Source organism: Pygocentrus nattereri, chromosome 7 (genome assembly GCF_015220715.1).
Source record: "Pygocentrus nattereri isolate fPygNat1 chromosome 7, fPygNat1.pri, whole genome shotgun sequence".
NCBI lineage: Eukaryota > Metazoa > Chordata > Actinopteri > Characiformes > Serrasalmidae > Pygocentrus > Pygocentrus nattereri.
In genome coordinates this window covers 5,404,153-5,421,174 of record NC_051217.1, presented here as the reverse complement: position 1 = coordinate 5,421,174, position 17,022 = coordinate 5,404,153, and the positions used below count along the sequence as shown (strand labels likewise).

The 17,022-nt window shown below is 40.6% G+C and overlaps 1 protein-coding gene across 1 annotated transcript; it reads left to right on the top strand.

The window, feature by feature from the left end:
• The first annotated feature begins 257 nt into the window (after nucleotides 1-257).
• Nucleotides 258-16,483, top strand: si:ch73-62b13.1 (uncharacterized protein LOC100002270 homolog). The gene is made up of 3 exons (XM_017694134.2): nucleotides 258-637; nucleotides 8,632-8,799; nucleotides 12,309-16,483. Exons 2-3 carry the CDS (start codon nucleotides 8,661-8,663, stop codon nucleotides 13,433-13,435), a joined length of 1,266 nt encoding a protein of 421 aa, XP_017549623.1. The 5' UTR covers nucleotides 258-637; nucleotides 8,632-8,660; the 3' UTR covers nucleotides 13,436-16,483.
• The last annotated feature ends 539 nt before the right edge of the window (nucleotides 16,484-17,022 follow it).

Here is a 17,022-nt window from a genome sequence, read left to right as displayed (position 1 = left end):
CTTTGCTGCAGTAACTGCCTCCTATGTTGGAACATTGCTGTGAGGATTTGATTGCATTCAGCCACCAGATTATTAGTGAGGTCAACTACTGATGTTGGATGATCAGTTCATCCCAAAGGTACAGGATGAAGCTCCATCACTCCAGGGACGTTTCATACCCCTCTAGCTTTGGTCACGGTGACCTGAGGCTCATGTGCAGGCGCTCCACAGCATCACATATTATTGGTAATGCAATTATACAAACTGTGTGAATGCATGCAGTGGACCTAAAAGGAGTTGAACTCACTAATTAGTAGAGATGTCCGGATACATTTGGACATGCAGTGTAGCTGAGGGTCAAAGCAGAGGAGATGGAGCAGTTCCATGGAAAGCAGTGAGGTGGAGGAGCGTCGCTGTGTGAGTGGGTACAGGTAGAGGATCAGACGCGCTCGTCAGCAGCAGGAGAAGCGTCTCTGCTCCCTCTCCAATCCCACCCACCGCTCTCAGCGCAAACCCAGCTCCACTCTGTCAGCTCCATATCACTCAGCACTGGATGCAGCTCGCACCTGGGAGGAAGCACCAGCTGAGCCCGCTGAAGCAACTTTATTGCTCAGGAAACCCGATCTAACCGAGGAAAGCGGCATCAGACCTGTTCATGGTAAGAGTCGCGCTCGTCGCTCCTCTTCAGCGTTCACGGAGACGTTTATCGGATTATTGTCGCCTTGCATCGCTGTGCACGGACAGTCCGAGCCGGCAGTTGACTGGGGCTGTTTAAAGTCACTAATTTACAGCCTCGTGTGAGGGAACTTCTCCAGTTTGTGCGTGGAGGACAGTTTCAGTGAGTAGATTAAAGACAGCAGAACTCCTGCGCTCCTATTGTACAGTATAAACAGGCGAGGTTTAGCGTAGCGCGCTCTCCTACTGGGCACATGTGCGCCGCTTTAACGACTGAAGACGCACACTTACTAAAGAGAATGGTTCTCTTTATAACCATGAATTGTATATAGAACCGTATGCGTGCTTAAAGGATTCTTTGCGTGGTTAAATGGTTCTATGTAGCACCAAACAGGCCTGCCATCATAACAATAACAGAACCCTTTTTAGTGCTCTATAGAACCAGTTCACCGTGCAAATAAATATTCAAGAATGAAAGTCGTGGAACCAGTGTCTTTACTATATAGAACCATTTCATTTGCATGGTGAAATGGTTCCATAAAGCACCTCAAAGGGTTCTGCTATTGTTAAAGCTTGATATTGTAACAGTAGAAGAACTCTTTTTGGTGCTATATAGAACCATTTTCAAAAATGCTCCCTATAGAACGACATAGAACACCATTTCATTTCATGTGAAAAACCTTTTAAGCAAGAGGTGGTTTTATATTTTAGAACCACTATCTTAATAATAATAAAGAACCCTTGAAGAAATATTTTTAACACATATAACACATTCTCCATCAATCTGAAGAACCATTTTACCACGCAAAGAACCATTCAAGCAGAAATAGAACCTTTGCCTTAACTATATAAAACCATTCGCATGCTTAAATGTCGTAAGCTCGACATAATAGAAGAACCCTTTCTGGTGCTATGTAAAACTATTTTGCCATGTAAAGAACCATGTTAGATTCTGTATAGCACCATATTCAACACATTCTCCATCAATCTGAAGAACCATTTCACCATCCAAAGAACCATTTAAGCATGAGCTGGTTTTATGTAGAACTCATGGTTCTAAATAGAATCATCGCTTTTACTAAATAGAACCACTGTTTCTACTAAGGAACCGTTGAAGAGCCATCTTTTCTAAGAGTGTATGCAACATTCATATCTTCACTCATTCATGCCGGCTTCTTCGGTTTCATTTCTGTTCCACCTTACGTGACACAGTGGCTACGTCCTGCTGCCCTAAAGGGTTAAATGTGTAAGTTAGCCTACAGAACATTCCATGCAAGAAAGAAGACAGAGTGGATGATGAGGAGCAATGTGTTGGTGGATGTGAGGCTACCGATCTCTTATAGTACAGTGCACACTTAAACACTCATGAATGAGAAGCTTAGTGTGTTTTTGAGAGCTATCCTAGTGCATGACACTACTCAGTGCCTATTACTTGTGAACTGCTACATTCAGTTTTTCCTACAGGTGATCTACAATGTAAAAGACTGATAATGTGTGAATGTTTTAGTTGACATTTTTACCAGGGAAATTTCACCGATTTTGCAAAATTGTCTTTGAGATGCAAACTAAGTTATTTTGATGTAAATATGTCTGTCATGATTGGCCCCTCCCACTCTTCCATGTGCTTGTGTTTCAGTCTTCCATGTGCTTCTGTTTTCATGTCCATGTGCTTCTTTGTTTGGTTTTGCCCCCTTGTTTCTTGACTCCGCCCTTGTTTGCTCCCACCTTTTTTCCACCTGTGTCTTGTGAAACCTTGTTGTCCCTGTTGTATTTAAGCCCTGTGTTTTCCTTAGACTAGTGCTGGTCTTTGTTGGATGTACTGTTTGAAGTGTGTTGTATTCTCGTGCTGTTTGTTTATTCCAGCCCCCGTTGTGGTTTTCCTGCGTTTCTTTCGTTATGTCTGTCCCTCCTGTTGTCCATGCTGGCTCTCTGACCCTGGACCGTTTCGACCCTGATCATGGATTTACCCCGAATAACTCTCGATTTTCTCAGCACGTGCGTCCGTCTCATGGCTCAACGTTATAATGTCATTCTAGAGAAACCCACTCAGAACTGTTCACAGTGGTACAGGAACCAAACGTTATTAATGTATCTGGAAGCTACAGTGCCGTGCAAAAGTCAAAGATCACCCTTCATTTATTTCATTTCCAATCAAAATGACGATGAATCCTAAGATATTCATTTTTCAACAACTAAATGTGATATCAATGTAATCTGTGTTTAGCCTCTTACAACAGCTTTAAATCTGTTTGGTGTCTTATTTTCAGTTTTAAAAAATTTGCAGGGATATTTTTCCACACCTCCAAAGTTCAGTCTTAGAAACTCGTTGCATTTCCTTTCTGAGATCTGGACTCTGTAGTGGTCAGTCTATTGTTCTAAAAATACCAGCAGCTTCTTTGGTGATTTTTCATATTTTCTCAGAATTTTGTCAGATCTGAACTGAGAGTGGAGCTTGATTTTCTCTCTCTCTCTCTCTCTCTCTCAAAGGGGAAAGTTTTAAGTACTGTTTATCTGACCATTTTTATTGTCTACCAGGTCTTGCATAGTTCGTAGGAATCACTTCACTTATTTTTCCCTTTGACTCTTTTTATTATACAAGTGTTTAACATTACATATAAAACTCGAAAAACAAGTGTGGGTTCACTGATCATATCAAATAGTAAATAAAATAGCTATATTTACATCGTAGATGTTTGTATCATCACTCTACAACAAATCATTTCACATCAAACCAACCTGATGACTTCATTTACAGTAATTTTTTGCCAATTTTTGAAAAATTGCGTTTTTCTAGTCTTATCTGTTTTTGTCTGGGCCCACAAATGAAAATTAAATAACAGTTATACCGCAACAATAACAATAATAATATGTTTAGCACAGGAAATTATTGTTCACATGCATGTTCTAATTATGCTGTTTTATAAATGATTGATGAGGTATTGATGAAAAAGCAAATGAGTGCAGATTTCCTGCTGCTGGTAGATATCTCAGGCTCTTCTGGCACAGCTCTCTCATGAAAATGCCAAATGTAAACAGTTTAAAGAAAAATGCTGAAAAATTTCTGATAAATTCTGTTAAACAAGTAGCAAGCAGTTAGTGCTATACATCTGCTAATTGGTGATCTTTGGCTTTAATTCATTGTTAGGCTCACAGGTGTCTTTATGTAAGTTATTCCTTTATTTAGCATTTTGGGTTCTGGCCAGGGTACTGCCTTAGCAGTGGGAGCAATGTGTCTCAATTGAATTAGCCCATATACAAAATTCATAATATGTGATTCCTTACTGTAATGCAATATGGAGAAATTCATCAGGCATGCCTCAGGCACTCTGTACATGGACAAAATGAGCTGAAGTGAATTAATGGTCTCAAGATTTGTTGACTTCAAAGCAGGAAATGAGTGTGGTATGTTACAGTAGTTATAGAATTTTAAAAGTGGTAGGCTATTCCAGTGTTGGGAACAAAATTCACTAGATAAACAGGCACAAAAAAGACATTACCATTGTCAATGTTGCATTGCTTAGTTTGAATAGTTGCTCCTAAAATCATTAGAGATTAAAAGGCTATGACCATCATTGGAAACTTGCTAATTTAACTGTGGTCTTCCTCTCTGTGACTGCCAGAGGTGGTGTAAAGCACAGTTAACATTCTATGTGTATCTACAAGTTGAGATCTAATACCAACAAAGTCACACACAGACATGACATGTAATAAAGTAATGCAAACACCTTATTCAAATGGAAGGCGTCCGGGACTCATGGAACCACTGTTGCATTTGTAACTAGCATTGTGTTTTATTCTTACTGACTGCCAGAGGCAGAGTGAAGATCACAAAGTCACAAAGAATGGCACTCATCTAGACTGACACTGAGGTAGCCCCAGACAATCTGACATTCAAGGTGATGAGCAAGTAGCTGCTGTACAGACACCTTTCACTATTTCCCATGTTGCAGAAAAACTCTGGACGGGGAAACAACAGAAAACCTGGATGACCTTAGAAATCACCTCTACCACCCTTAGTGTGAAAGCCTTTGTTTTGATCCTATTTTTGTCACTGAAGCAGACAAATGTTTGGTCTTTTCAGAGAATGGTAGCAGTCAAGTTCACTTAGTGCCTCAAAGCCCGGGCCATAACAGAGAACATCAAGAATCCTTCTCATATGTGAAAAAAGCCAATTTAATACACTGATTTACATTTTGAGGGGATAAGATAAGGCCTTATGCAGAAGGTCACAAGGCAGACCTGACGCCACTTAAAATCCACTTGAGGCGTGTATATGACAGTGACTTACTGGCTGGACCACACAAAAAACATAATAGCAAGGGAAAATACATCGAGAGGTGTTGGTGTAATTGAGGAGCATCCTTAATCCAGTAGGCTCAGTAGGGGTCATAGTACTACAGAGACTTAATATTTCTTATTACACATCCCATTGCCTCAATAGCAGTGTTGATCCTGTCAGGTGAGGATAGCACAAGTCTTTTGAGTTCCTGTCCACTCCACACAGTTAGTGCCTTATGTCTGAGCAGGACACAGCATTGACACTCCCATCTTACAGTATGATGGAACATGATGGAACACTGGGACAGTTTCACTGACCAGCAAGCTCACCAGACCTCAATCCCACTAATTTGAAATGGCAGGGCGAAAAGCTAAAATAGGCACACAAACTATCGCTGAAGTATGCACCCAGTTATGGAAAAAGAACTAAATTGGACTGGAACTACCTAAAGACACTGATGTAATAATAATGTTCTGACATGATTGATTATGAATGCAATGGGACATGCAGTTTGTGACGATGGACCAGAAAGCAGACGCTCGCGGCTTAAGATCAAAAGAGAAGCTTTACTTGGGAAATCGTGACAGCAGAGAGTAGTCAAGGTACAGGCATGGGTCAGATCCAGGAAGCACAGCAGAAAGATAAAGGCGATCATAACCATCAGGGGTAAGACAGGGCAGAGTCCACAAAACATGTGATGAGTCAAAAACCATGAAATCAAAACAGCAGGCAAAAGTACAAAAAGGGAAGGGTCGAATACAAAACAGACAGGAAGTCAGTGAGCTTATCCACACACTAGTTAGAAAACGTTTTCCAGTGACAACCATATCTAGTCTGATATGTGCTAGATACACTCTATGGCCGAAAGTATGTGGATGCCCCTCCTAATTATTGAGTTCAGGTGTTTCAGTTTGATGAATCTGGGTTTGGCGGATGCTATGAGAATGCTACCTACGAGGAATGCATAGTGCCAACAGTAAAATTTAGTGGAGGGAGAAATGCTCTTGAGCTTTCTCAGAGTTTGAGCTCGGTCCCTTAGTTCCATTACCATTGAAGGGTAATGTTAATGCTACAATTTACAAAAAGATTTTAGACAATATTTGGGGACATCTTTTCATGTTCCTGCATAAGCACAAAGTCAACTCCATAAAGACATGGACCAGTTTGGTGTGGTGGAACTTCAGTGGGCTGGGGTGTTGTGAGGAGCTATAGTGTAGCCTCCCAGACAGGCAGCTCATAGACCATTTGCTGCCATTCTTTCTTAACTGATGGTGATCCAGGGTGTGGGTGTCACGCTCAGTACCCAAGCTGAAACAGGAGGCACCTACTGAGTGGATGGTCCCTCAAGATTTGCCAATCCAAAGTGGAGATACTGTTTTGTATTGTTTGCCATTCTGAATTCTGTGTCACATTTCAAGGGTGAGGAGACATTGAGGCAAGGTGGAGAGCAACCAGTCTGGCCAGTCTTAATCCAGCATCTCCAGACCGGAGGGAACAGGTGAATTTGAAACAGAGTACCAAAGAAAGCTATTACTTGAATACATCCATGCCTTACCGTATCTATCCCAAATCGTCTGGACAACCTCACCACCCTTCTAGAGTCAGCACTGAGTCTGGCCATTGTCTTGACAAGGAGTCCGGAACGTGATTTCTAGGGTCTGGCAGATGATCGGCTTGTGGTGAGGTGAAACTACACAGAGTCAAACTGTGCTGGCGCCAAACCACCTCCACAACCTAGCAGGGATGCATCGGTCATGACTACCTCTTTGTGCAAAGGGACTCACACCAAAACCAGCCAGGTGAAAATGTTTTCTTCTCCAGGTCACAAGGGCAGTCATATATCTACCTATCACCATGGTGTGCTTGTGCTTTACTGGGTACAGATTTAAGCAGTGCAGCCACATCTGAAACTAACAAAGCTGCAGGAGGTTGAAGTTGCTGTCATCATGCTTAATACATGTAAGAGAATGAGGAATGTGAGGAGGGTGCCAAGTCTAACTTGTGAAAGGCCAAGAGTGTCTCGGGATTCACTGAGGCCATCACTGAGCATGAGATCGGCCTATGAACTGAGTGGTCTGAAATGGAGGAAGGGAATTCTTCTCCCAGTCCATGGACAGCCCCAGGCTTGACATGAGCTTCAGTAGAGCCAGAGTGTCTGACACATATGTAGCCAATGGTCCGAGTATCGGAGAATCTTCACACCATTTTCTCTCAGCATTCACATATCTGGTGCATAACCCTGAGGCTAACAATTAGCCATGTGGTGTTGATATGACAGATCCTGGAAAGCAAACCTTCAGTGAAAGGAAAAATGAAAATTAATGCCCTTTAGATTACTGCCTCACATCCCTGGTCCTGGACTGTCCTCTGCCCTGCACATTTTAGTAATCGTCTAACAATAAGTACTTCCTGAGTTGAAGTGGGTGTGTTAGAGCAGTGAAAACGATAGTGGGCATAACCTTCATGGTTCATATGTATTGAAGGTAAGCAATGAAACTGCAGTATGTTACCCTGTGAAACTGTCACAAGTCATCTTGTTTTTAGTGGCAATAGGGGGATGGCAGGGAAGTGTGGATGTGCAGTAGAAGAAGAGAAATTCCACTTCCAACCCCTCTCCACTGGACACAAAGGCTAGCAGAGCTCTTAGGGGCACAGCTGCAGACATCCTCTCTGTTAGTAGGGCATATGTATTAAAAGCAGCATTACATGTCATGTCACTGCTTTTCTGGTACAAGATCTTGACTTATGTGCAGGCGCACAGGGAGCATCCGGTGAGTTTTGCCATTGCCACTGGCAAAATAAAGCCATACAGAAGAACAACATACAATTCTTCATATACACCACATGTATTTTTATAACTCACATAAATATGTCATTTTAATGTTCAACACATTAGCACCAAATGGTCATTTCTATGTGAAGCACAGATTAGTTTAGCCTTACTTTTATTTTGATCTCTATTCTTGTTTTTTAAGTATGTCTCACAGACAATAGAGAAATTTCTAATTAAGCATGTTTGTTTTGGTTTCTTTAATAAAATCCATACTCGATTCAAATGTAGTGCATCGTAATTGTTAATGTTCACTCGCCTCTGCAACATCAACAGCCCCACAGAATCTCCTGAGGGTTCAGGAGATCAAGGGACATTTACGGTAAAGGTGAAAGAAGAACAAAAGAGGGGAAGACAGATGGACAGCAATTTTTCAGTAATTTACAGCACTAGTGCTTGATTGTCATGGTTGATGTACTTGAGCCTATTTTGTCAAATGGGAGCAGGTTTCTTTGTGCTTACTGATGGAGATAAAGGCATTTTGTCCCTCCTCCGCACCTCCTCTTGCACCTTGTGCTTGACTATTTGATGGCTGAAAAAGTGGAATAATGGGAAACCTTTAATGTTAGCTTTTAACCACCCATACCTGCAAAGGAAAAAAGAAAAAAAACTAAGTATTTAAAAGAAAAGCAGCCATCATGGCATAACAAAGACTATTTAAAAGAAAGTGTACGTATGTATGTAGGTTAATCTTTAACTAAAAAACATTATATATATATATATATATATATATATATATATATATATTTTTTTTTTTTTAAATTAAAGATTAAAGATATATATATATATATATATATATATATATATATATATATATATATATATAGGCATTGCAGAAACTAAGTGTTATATGTGTCTTTTGCTACAGACTGGAGGAGGCAGGGACAGCGGGCCAGTATGGAGTGCTCGTGGAAGACAGTGCTGCTGTTGGTGTGCGCCTCTCTGGGGTTGCAGTACACTGCCATACGCTCCCTTCAGGACTTGTTCCCGGGGCCCTGCCAGGACTCTGGACACTGCCAGGGACGCGTGGGTAAAAGTGAGTCATGGACCCGTCAGCACAGCTAACAGTGACACCAGCTGAGTTTACAGTGGAAAGATGCTGTAGCTGTGTGCAAAGTAATAAGGTGTTCTCAGGAATGTTTAATAGCTATTATTGAGCTGTTGTGTGTGGGGAGGTTGCTATATGCCTCAAATGACTAAGGGTCCTTAAACATGTTCTCACTGGATCAGAAGGATAATACAGGCACTCCTCTGTCACAAATTATTATTATTATTATTATTATTAGTAGTAGTAGTAGTAGTAGTAGTAGTAGTGGTGCCAATAACAATAATAACGACAACAACAGTGTTTTTCTGTAGATTAATTACAGTCCTGGAGGCAGGTGTGCAAATTTGGTGTAACAAGTGGTAGGGGCAACATCAGGTGGATAATTACACTCACTCTAAAGTAACAGTTATAGTTATCATATTGTCATATATCTACTGGTAATGTTTTAATGGCAAATCAATATCTAAACATAATAATATTGTGCACAATATTATTAATGAATAATATTGTTAATAATATTCTGGATTTTGTGTTTTGATATTGCATTTTGAAAGAGTGCAATTTTCAAATCGCAAGAGCTCAAATTGATTAATTTTTAAATTATTTATATTTCAGTCTATATTATCCACAGTTGTCTTAACACATTTTAATGTAATAATGCAGAGCCTCTAGCAGTCTGGCACACTACGTTCACCTTTCAAGCTCCCATCCTGAAAAAATGGTCTTCTTGGCCAAAAAATTAATTTATAGAAAATAATCACATTATCAGAAAAATTGCAATGCACAGACAAACAAGACATTGCTGACTATAACTAAAACTGGCTGTGTTGTAATAGTGAGTTTATTTTTTTTATTGGAAACATTTGATATTTGCAACCCTCCGACAGCTCTTTCACACTACCATTCTGAACGAAGTCATGTGTCTACGTATAAGCTTGAAGTGTCAGACTTTCTGAATGAATCCACACTGCAAATGTGGATATTCTATAGTGTAGACAGTAATGTAATGTTGATAATAGTAGAAAGTGGTGAGGTTAGCTATTAGGCTAGCTGAATGCTGTTGCACATAGCCAGAGACTTTTTTCCCTTCACCTTAGTGTGCATGTGGTGCATCTTCATTCAGCAGCCACTCTGTACTGACAAAAATATCACTAGTGTGGGGGATTTTATTTAAATGTCACTTTTAAAATGTCACATAGACTATGTTCATTCTGTGACAATCATTCTGTAACCCTGCAAATTTATTTCACATTGGGTCAGGTTCATAAAACACACCTCCAGATTTATGGTGACATTAAGAGAAAATAGCACGGAGGTAACAGGTTTGCTCATTCATGAAAGAGGATTACTGGCATTTACCACATGTGTGCTGTGAGGCGATGCTGCACGGTTCTCTCACCAACAGAAATGATCCACGTGGCACAATCCCACAAAAAAAAAAACACCTGAACCTCTCAGGTGGTGATTTTCCTCAGTAAACCTTATGACTGCTGCTGCAGGAGTACACAAGGCTGAAGACTTGCTTGAGATTGATTTCAGATTGGCAAATTAAACTCCACCTAAAACAGCCTCTTCTTCCTTCTTCCAAATTCCATGTTCGGTAAATCCCCTTCTGTCAATGGAAAGCAGGTTTAGCTTGTAACCCAAATAAGTGAAGAGCAATTTGACATGCTCAGATTCTAATTACATGTTCAAATTGATGTTATTGCAAGCAGTTCTAACTTTTAATCCTATTTTTACTCATCATAACTTAATATTTGGAAGTGAAAATTGATTTCAAGAATCAAATATTTACTAGCTGAAATTTTTGAATAGTTGAAGTAAAATGAAACCCTGAGCTCAAGAAATATACAAAATAAAAGCTTAAATGGTTTGCCATAGTAATTTTAATTGGCTCTTGCCTAGGACATGGGTGAAAATACAGTAGCGTTAAAAAGACACCGTTGCGCTTGTTACCGGCACTTTGACTTCATGAATAGGTCTTATTTACTGCTCCACACAAAGTGTGTCTACCAGCAGAGGGCAGCCATATCTCCTCCTAAATTCATCTACTTTTTCTGATGTGTTGCAAACGTGTCTTCACCACTTCTGCTGTATGTATTGTACATCAAGTGCCAGATTTGCATGGCAGCCTAACTCTACCCATGGCCATTTACAGCTGTTGCCTGAAATAATCTTAGAGGATCCTTACAAGGCTCTGCCCAGCTGATATCGCAAAGCCTCTTCTTCGTTTTCTTCATTCGAGTTCTCTACTTCGTTTATTTATGAAGAATGAAATTAACAGTAGTCAGCTGGGATAAGGGCTGATAAATACAGCAAGGGATTCCCTCCTCATCCCAGGCAACACCGGAGAGAGAAAGATATAATATCTGTAATTTATTTCACAGTCATCTCATAATTTATCTGCAGTAATCTGCTCTCATAGAGCAGCTGTTTGCACTTTCAGCAAGCGCTTCCTTGCGCACCCTGATGTCCCACGTGCAATCAACTCCTCATCAGTTGTAATTACATGTTATCACTCTCACTCTCTGTGCTATATTTAGAGATTATTACTTTCAAACTTCAAGCCAAAAACAGTCAAATGTCTGTCTCTCACTTTGACGTTCAAGGATTTAATTGTTCTCCACATTCCAGGCTTGCACTTTTTGCCATATTTTTAGTTTCTGTAAAAAAAAAAAACAAAGGGATGTTGTTCTTCAGGAATATTGAGGGAGGAAGAGAGAACGAGAGAGAGAGAGAAAGAAAGAGAGATTAGTAGGGTTGAGAACACTCACAGGTGTCTTCCTCCTCTAACACAGACTTGGTCAAAGCAAATTACATGTAAAACAGACAGTCTACATATACAATTTCTGATTGATCATTACAAATCTAAACTATTATAATGCAGACTTAGATGGCCTCAAACTAAATTGAATACAGTGTCATTGGTGAGATTCAATCAACAAAGGTAATGTCCCTCATGTGCAACTTAATGGCATCAAGAAGAGTCACCCCTAGTCAGGACAAAGGCCTTGAAGGTTCCCCAAAGTAAAAACACTGTTGCAACTCCTGCACCGTAGGCCGCTGCCATAGTAGGTGGGATTTGAGATGAGCATTAACAAGTCTTTATTACACATCATAGCATCCTTCTTAAGGAACTTGTCACATACCTCATAGAGAAAAAATGGCCAAAAAAGGCCAAACTTGGCAGTTTGAGCTTGTCAACTTACTTGTATATGTCTAAAGTGAAGTGCTTCAATTAAAAGCTCATTTCAAAGCTTATTAAAACATATCAGATCAAAATTGGTATAGGCTGATACTCAAGGTTTCAATGTATGACTGTTTCTGGTCATAAAACAACACATATAAGTGAATAAGTAGAAAAAAACAAATGAGCAAAAAATGTAGTATGTGAGCCCTTTAAAGAAGTAGAGCAATTGCCTGTTTTAGTGTTTTGTATGCTCCGGCCCAACTGAGCCATAAATTCATCAAATCTGACTGTCTCCTTCTGTTCCCAGATCACAGATGGAAATTCTCTTGCGACGACAACTTTGTACCCGCAGAGCGTAGCAGTGCCTCTGCTCGGAAGCACATCCTTCTTTTTGCACAAACTCGCAGTGGCTCCTCCTTTACTGGCCAGCTGTTTAACCAACACCCTGAGATCTTCTACGTGTTTGAGCCATTGTACCATGTCCAGCAGACCTTCACCAACTCTAGCAGCCGTCTCCGGAGAGTCCTGGACAGCCGGGCTCTGTTGGGAGCCTACAGGGACCTTCTCCTCAACCTCTACACCTGCGACCTCACCTTCCTGGAGAACTACATCCGGCCTGAGCCGCAGGATCACGTGACGGCTTCCTTCTTCCGCCGGAGCTCCAGTCATGCTCTGTGCTCACCACCTGTCTGCCAAGAGGGTGGAGGGGAGATTCAGGCAGGGCAGCCAGATGAAACCTGGTGTCCCAAAAAATGCCGGACCTTAAACCTCACCTTGGCCTCGATGGCTTGCCAGGCTCGAAGCCACATTGCAATAAAGACGGTGCGGATACCTCAGGTCGGAGATCTACGCACCCTGTCAGAGGACCCACGTCTGGATTTGAGGATTGTCCACCTGGTAAGAGACCCCAGGGCCATCTTGGCCTCACGCATGACTGCCTTCGCTGATCAATTCAGGGCCTGGAAGATCTGGAACGCCACAGACCGGCAGCCACGTTATGTGGACTTGTCGCAGATCACCAGAACATGCCGAGACATGGAGTATTCTGTGGAGACCGGTCTGCAGAGACCAGCATGGCTGAGGAGACGTTATCTGCTGGTACGCTACGAGGACCTGGCTTTAAATCCTGAAGACAAGGCCAAAGAAATCTACAGATTCCTCGGCTTAAATATAGGCAGTAGAGTTCTCACATGGATTTCTCAAAACACTAATGCCACTGCCCCATCCTCCACTGAGTGGAATTACAAGTACTCCACCAGTAGAGACTCTAAAGCTACAGCCCACAACTGGAGACAGCGCCTGGGCTTTGACATTGTTAAAACAGTGCAGACTTTATGTAACACTACCTTTGCCTTATTGGGCTACAAGCTGGTACAGTCTGAGGCGGAGCTGAGAGACCTGACAAACAGTTTAGTAGAACCCAGAACATTTTAGAACCTTAAGTTTGGTCTGTCTGGAAAGGTTTAGACATACTGTGCATAGTCTTTTATTGTAGTCATAAATTAATTTCACATCCTCACCACCATATCCTCAGTATCATGATGTTGATTGTGAACAAAATTTTGGCTGCATTAAAAGATCACAATAAATGTGTACACTACTGTTCAAAAGTTTGGAAGTAGTTGTCATAGTAATAAATGGTGTTCCTTTATTCAGAAATAACCCATACAGTATAGATGTAGGCCTGTAATAATTATTACATAAACGTCACATCACAGTCGTCTAAGCTAACCACCATTCATTTCCACAGCTGTTAGATTTTACAATCATATATTCATGCTGCAACAAAACAGAATGTGCATTTGGTGTCTTTTCATCAGTTGCTTTGAGGCAAATAATGAAGTATTGCAAAAAGCACAAATAATGTTAAGCAAAAAACACAACACATAGTTCTTACAAACACAACGAAAATGCTACATTCTAACTTAGAAGCTGGTGTAACTTGCTGTAACTGCCGTAAAACCTTTAGAGGGCAGCAATGAATTATGTTTGTTTATTTGAGCTTGAGACTGTAACTGTCATCAGTTGGAAGTTGAAAGTATCAGCATCTACAAGCAAGATAACTACACCACCAATATGGCCACTATGGGCTTGAATAGTTGCATGCATTGAACAAAATAAGACAATTACATTGTTAATTGCAGTTAATTATATGGCAGTTAATCACCAGCTACAGGTTCATGACTGTGACAGGCCGGTGGAGACTTGTTAATGACTGATTGCATTAACATGCTACTAAGAATCTGTCTTCATTTACAGTTTTCCTCAGCTGCTAAACACCAAACACAGATGCTGAAACCCATTCGCACATTCACACATTTACCTTCTTCAGTGCCCTAACATCCTCAAACCCTCTGAACATGCCAGTTTTGAGTCTGCCTTTGTTGGATCAAGTTATTAGAGATTTAAAATGAAGAGAAAATGGCAGACGTGATAGAAGAAAGTGGTGGTGAAGAGGGGGTAGACTGTTCTGATATTATTGAAATTATTTTTGGGGGGAAAATGAAGATAAATGACAAATAATATGCCGTATTTAAGTTTTTATTATTTTCCAAACTTTTGAACAGTAGCTTATGCAATTATCACTTTCCAAAGCAGGACAAACAGAAATAAACCAATGTCCAACCAAGTCATCTTATCACAATCCAGTGCAAACTGCAAACTTTGAAGGTAATGCTGGCAAACACTTTTTGTTAAAGACCCAGGGAACCTATGTTTCCTTTCTGATTAGGATAATCTTGGCCTTGCAGACAACAGTGAACATGTCCTAAGTACACACTTTGAATAATGTTTCAATGACCAATAAATGGCCGATCTGAGCAGATTTCTCTCCTCTCTATGTAAATCGGGTGGTCCTAATCTTAGGTGAAGCTTCCGTAAGCATTCCCATTACCAACCTCAAGGCTGATGACTCTTGCCTCGCCCACACAAAACAGTTTCAGGGTCAGAGACACTTAGTGAGGGTCTAACCCTGCATAACCAAAAGCTAGCAAGCCAGACCACCTGTCTGTTTTTCATTCAGGTTTGCTAGATGTTTAACATGACACTCATGTTTAGTATCATAACACCATTTTTAATATTTTACCCTGTGTTCCCTGGGACTTTAAATATCACCTTGTAATTTCACAGTCTTAAACATGTCAGTGCTTCAGATGATAACAATAACCAGCTGGTTGGATGTGCATAGCTGTTTTCTCTTTCTTTCGATTTGTTAACTCTCTTGTTACTCTGTTAAGGATTTAATGAGAATGTATGAATCACACTCATAGTCATCAATGTATGAATCACACACTGCTTCTTCAATAATGCTGGAATTAAATGCTGCCGAAAGATCAGTGCCTCGCCTCAGGTATGAAGTCTCAAGAAAAGAGGACAGACATTTCCACAAAAGCTATGGTATCTTCTTGTAGACTAAAGCTTGTGACATAACTTCTACACTGCGGTTGCTCGGGAAGAATCCAACAAAGAAACACAGTGGTGATTCGCGCACCATGTTGTTTTTATTTCATACATATTTAATATGTATGTCTATTAAATGGTAAAATATTAATCTGGAGGTTTTGATGTAAGTTTCTGTGGCTGCTGTGCAGTATGCAGGGTGAGAAATAGCTCTGCTCTCCTTGCATTTGACACATCAGTGTTGTTATGCTGAGGCTGGAACTATTGGTAAGTGCTGACCATCATTTCAACTTCGGTGCAGCAGAAGCCCAACGTCAGCACAAAAATGTGCATCAAAGAATGAGATTAGCAAGAGATAATGTCTATAGCTCACAACCCTTTTGAAGTTCCTGTCAGTTGCTTGGATTCTGAGTAGAAAAATGATTTGCCGTTTACTACATTCTTGTTGGAAGTAAACGTCCTGCAACTAAAAGGGTTGAGGGTTTTTTGCTGTCATCACATGGCCTGTTTTGTGTAATTATGTTGTGGTCGTTGAGCATTAACCATCTGTGAGGAATATCTAATGACTGTGATTGCATTAACATGACAACTAAGAATCTGTCTTCATTTACAGTTTTCCTCAGTTGCTAAATACGAAACACAATGCTGCAACACATTCACAGTTTCACACATTTAGCTTCCAACAGGGGCGTCACTTGAGATTTGTGGATACGGGCTAAGCCTTTACTAAGGGAGTCTGGAAGCATGCTCCCTCAGGAGGATGTTTATTAGTCTCCCCAAAAAGTCTGTTCATATCATTTTAGAGATTCTGTCTTAGAGTTTAAATTTCTGAGTTGGTACACAAGACTTGTTTCTTCATTGTTCATAGTGTATTAAACACAGATCTTTTATGACTTGGATAAGCTGCAGGTCCTAAATATGTTATTCAAGTACACAGATTATAGATCTCAGATTATGGTCTGTCACGATTGACCCCTCCCAGTCTCCTCATGTGCTTTTGTTTACCTTTTAGACCTGTCATGTGCTTTTGTTTTGATTTCTTCACAGTCCTGCCCCTTGTTTTGTTGACTCCGCCCCTGATTCGTTACACCTGTTTTCCGCCTGTCCCTCGTTATCCTTGTTTTGTATTTAAGCCCTGTGTTTGCCCCTTGTGTTTGATGGTCATTGTTTGATGTATGTTTGTTGGATGTTTTGTTATTCCAGCCTGTCGTGTATTTCAGTCTGTGTTTATTTTGTCATGTCTGTCCCGCGATCTCTCCGTGTTGGCTGTTTGAACCTGGACTGTTATGACCATGACCCTGGGTTTGCCCTCAATAAAAGTTGCTTATCTCAGCGTATGCGTCCGCCTCCTCGCTCCACGTTACGCTACCAGAGTGTGACTTTGTTACATCGTTACATTTACATGTTTAATAGTCTAGGTGATCTGCTCACAGTGACATCTGACGGCACAAAAAATATATCATCTCAATTTCTTCTTCAGTCTCATAAGTGGGGATATTAAGGGAGTAACATTTCTCTAAATTCAGTATTCATTTTAAATTAAGACTAAACAACACTCACTTGCTCTCTTCTCGATGACTGTCCTTTATCAGACCTACTTCTTCAGCTCTGTGTCCTTCTAC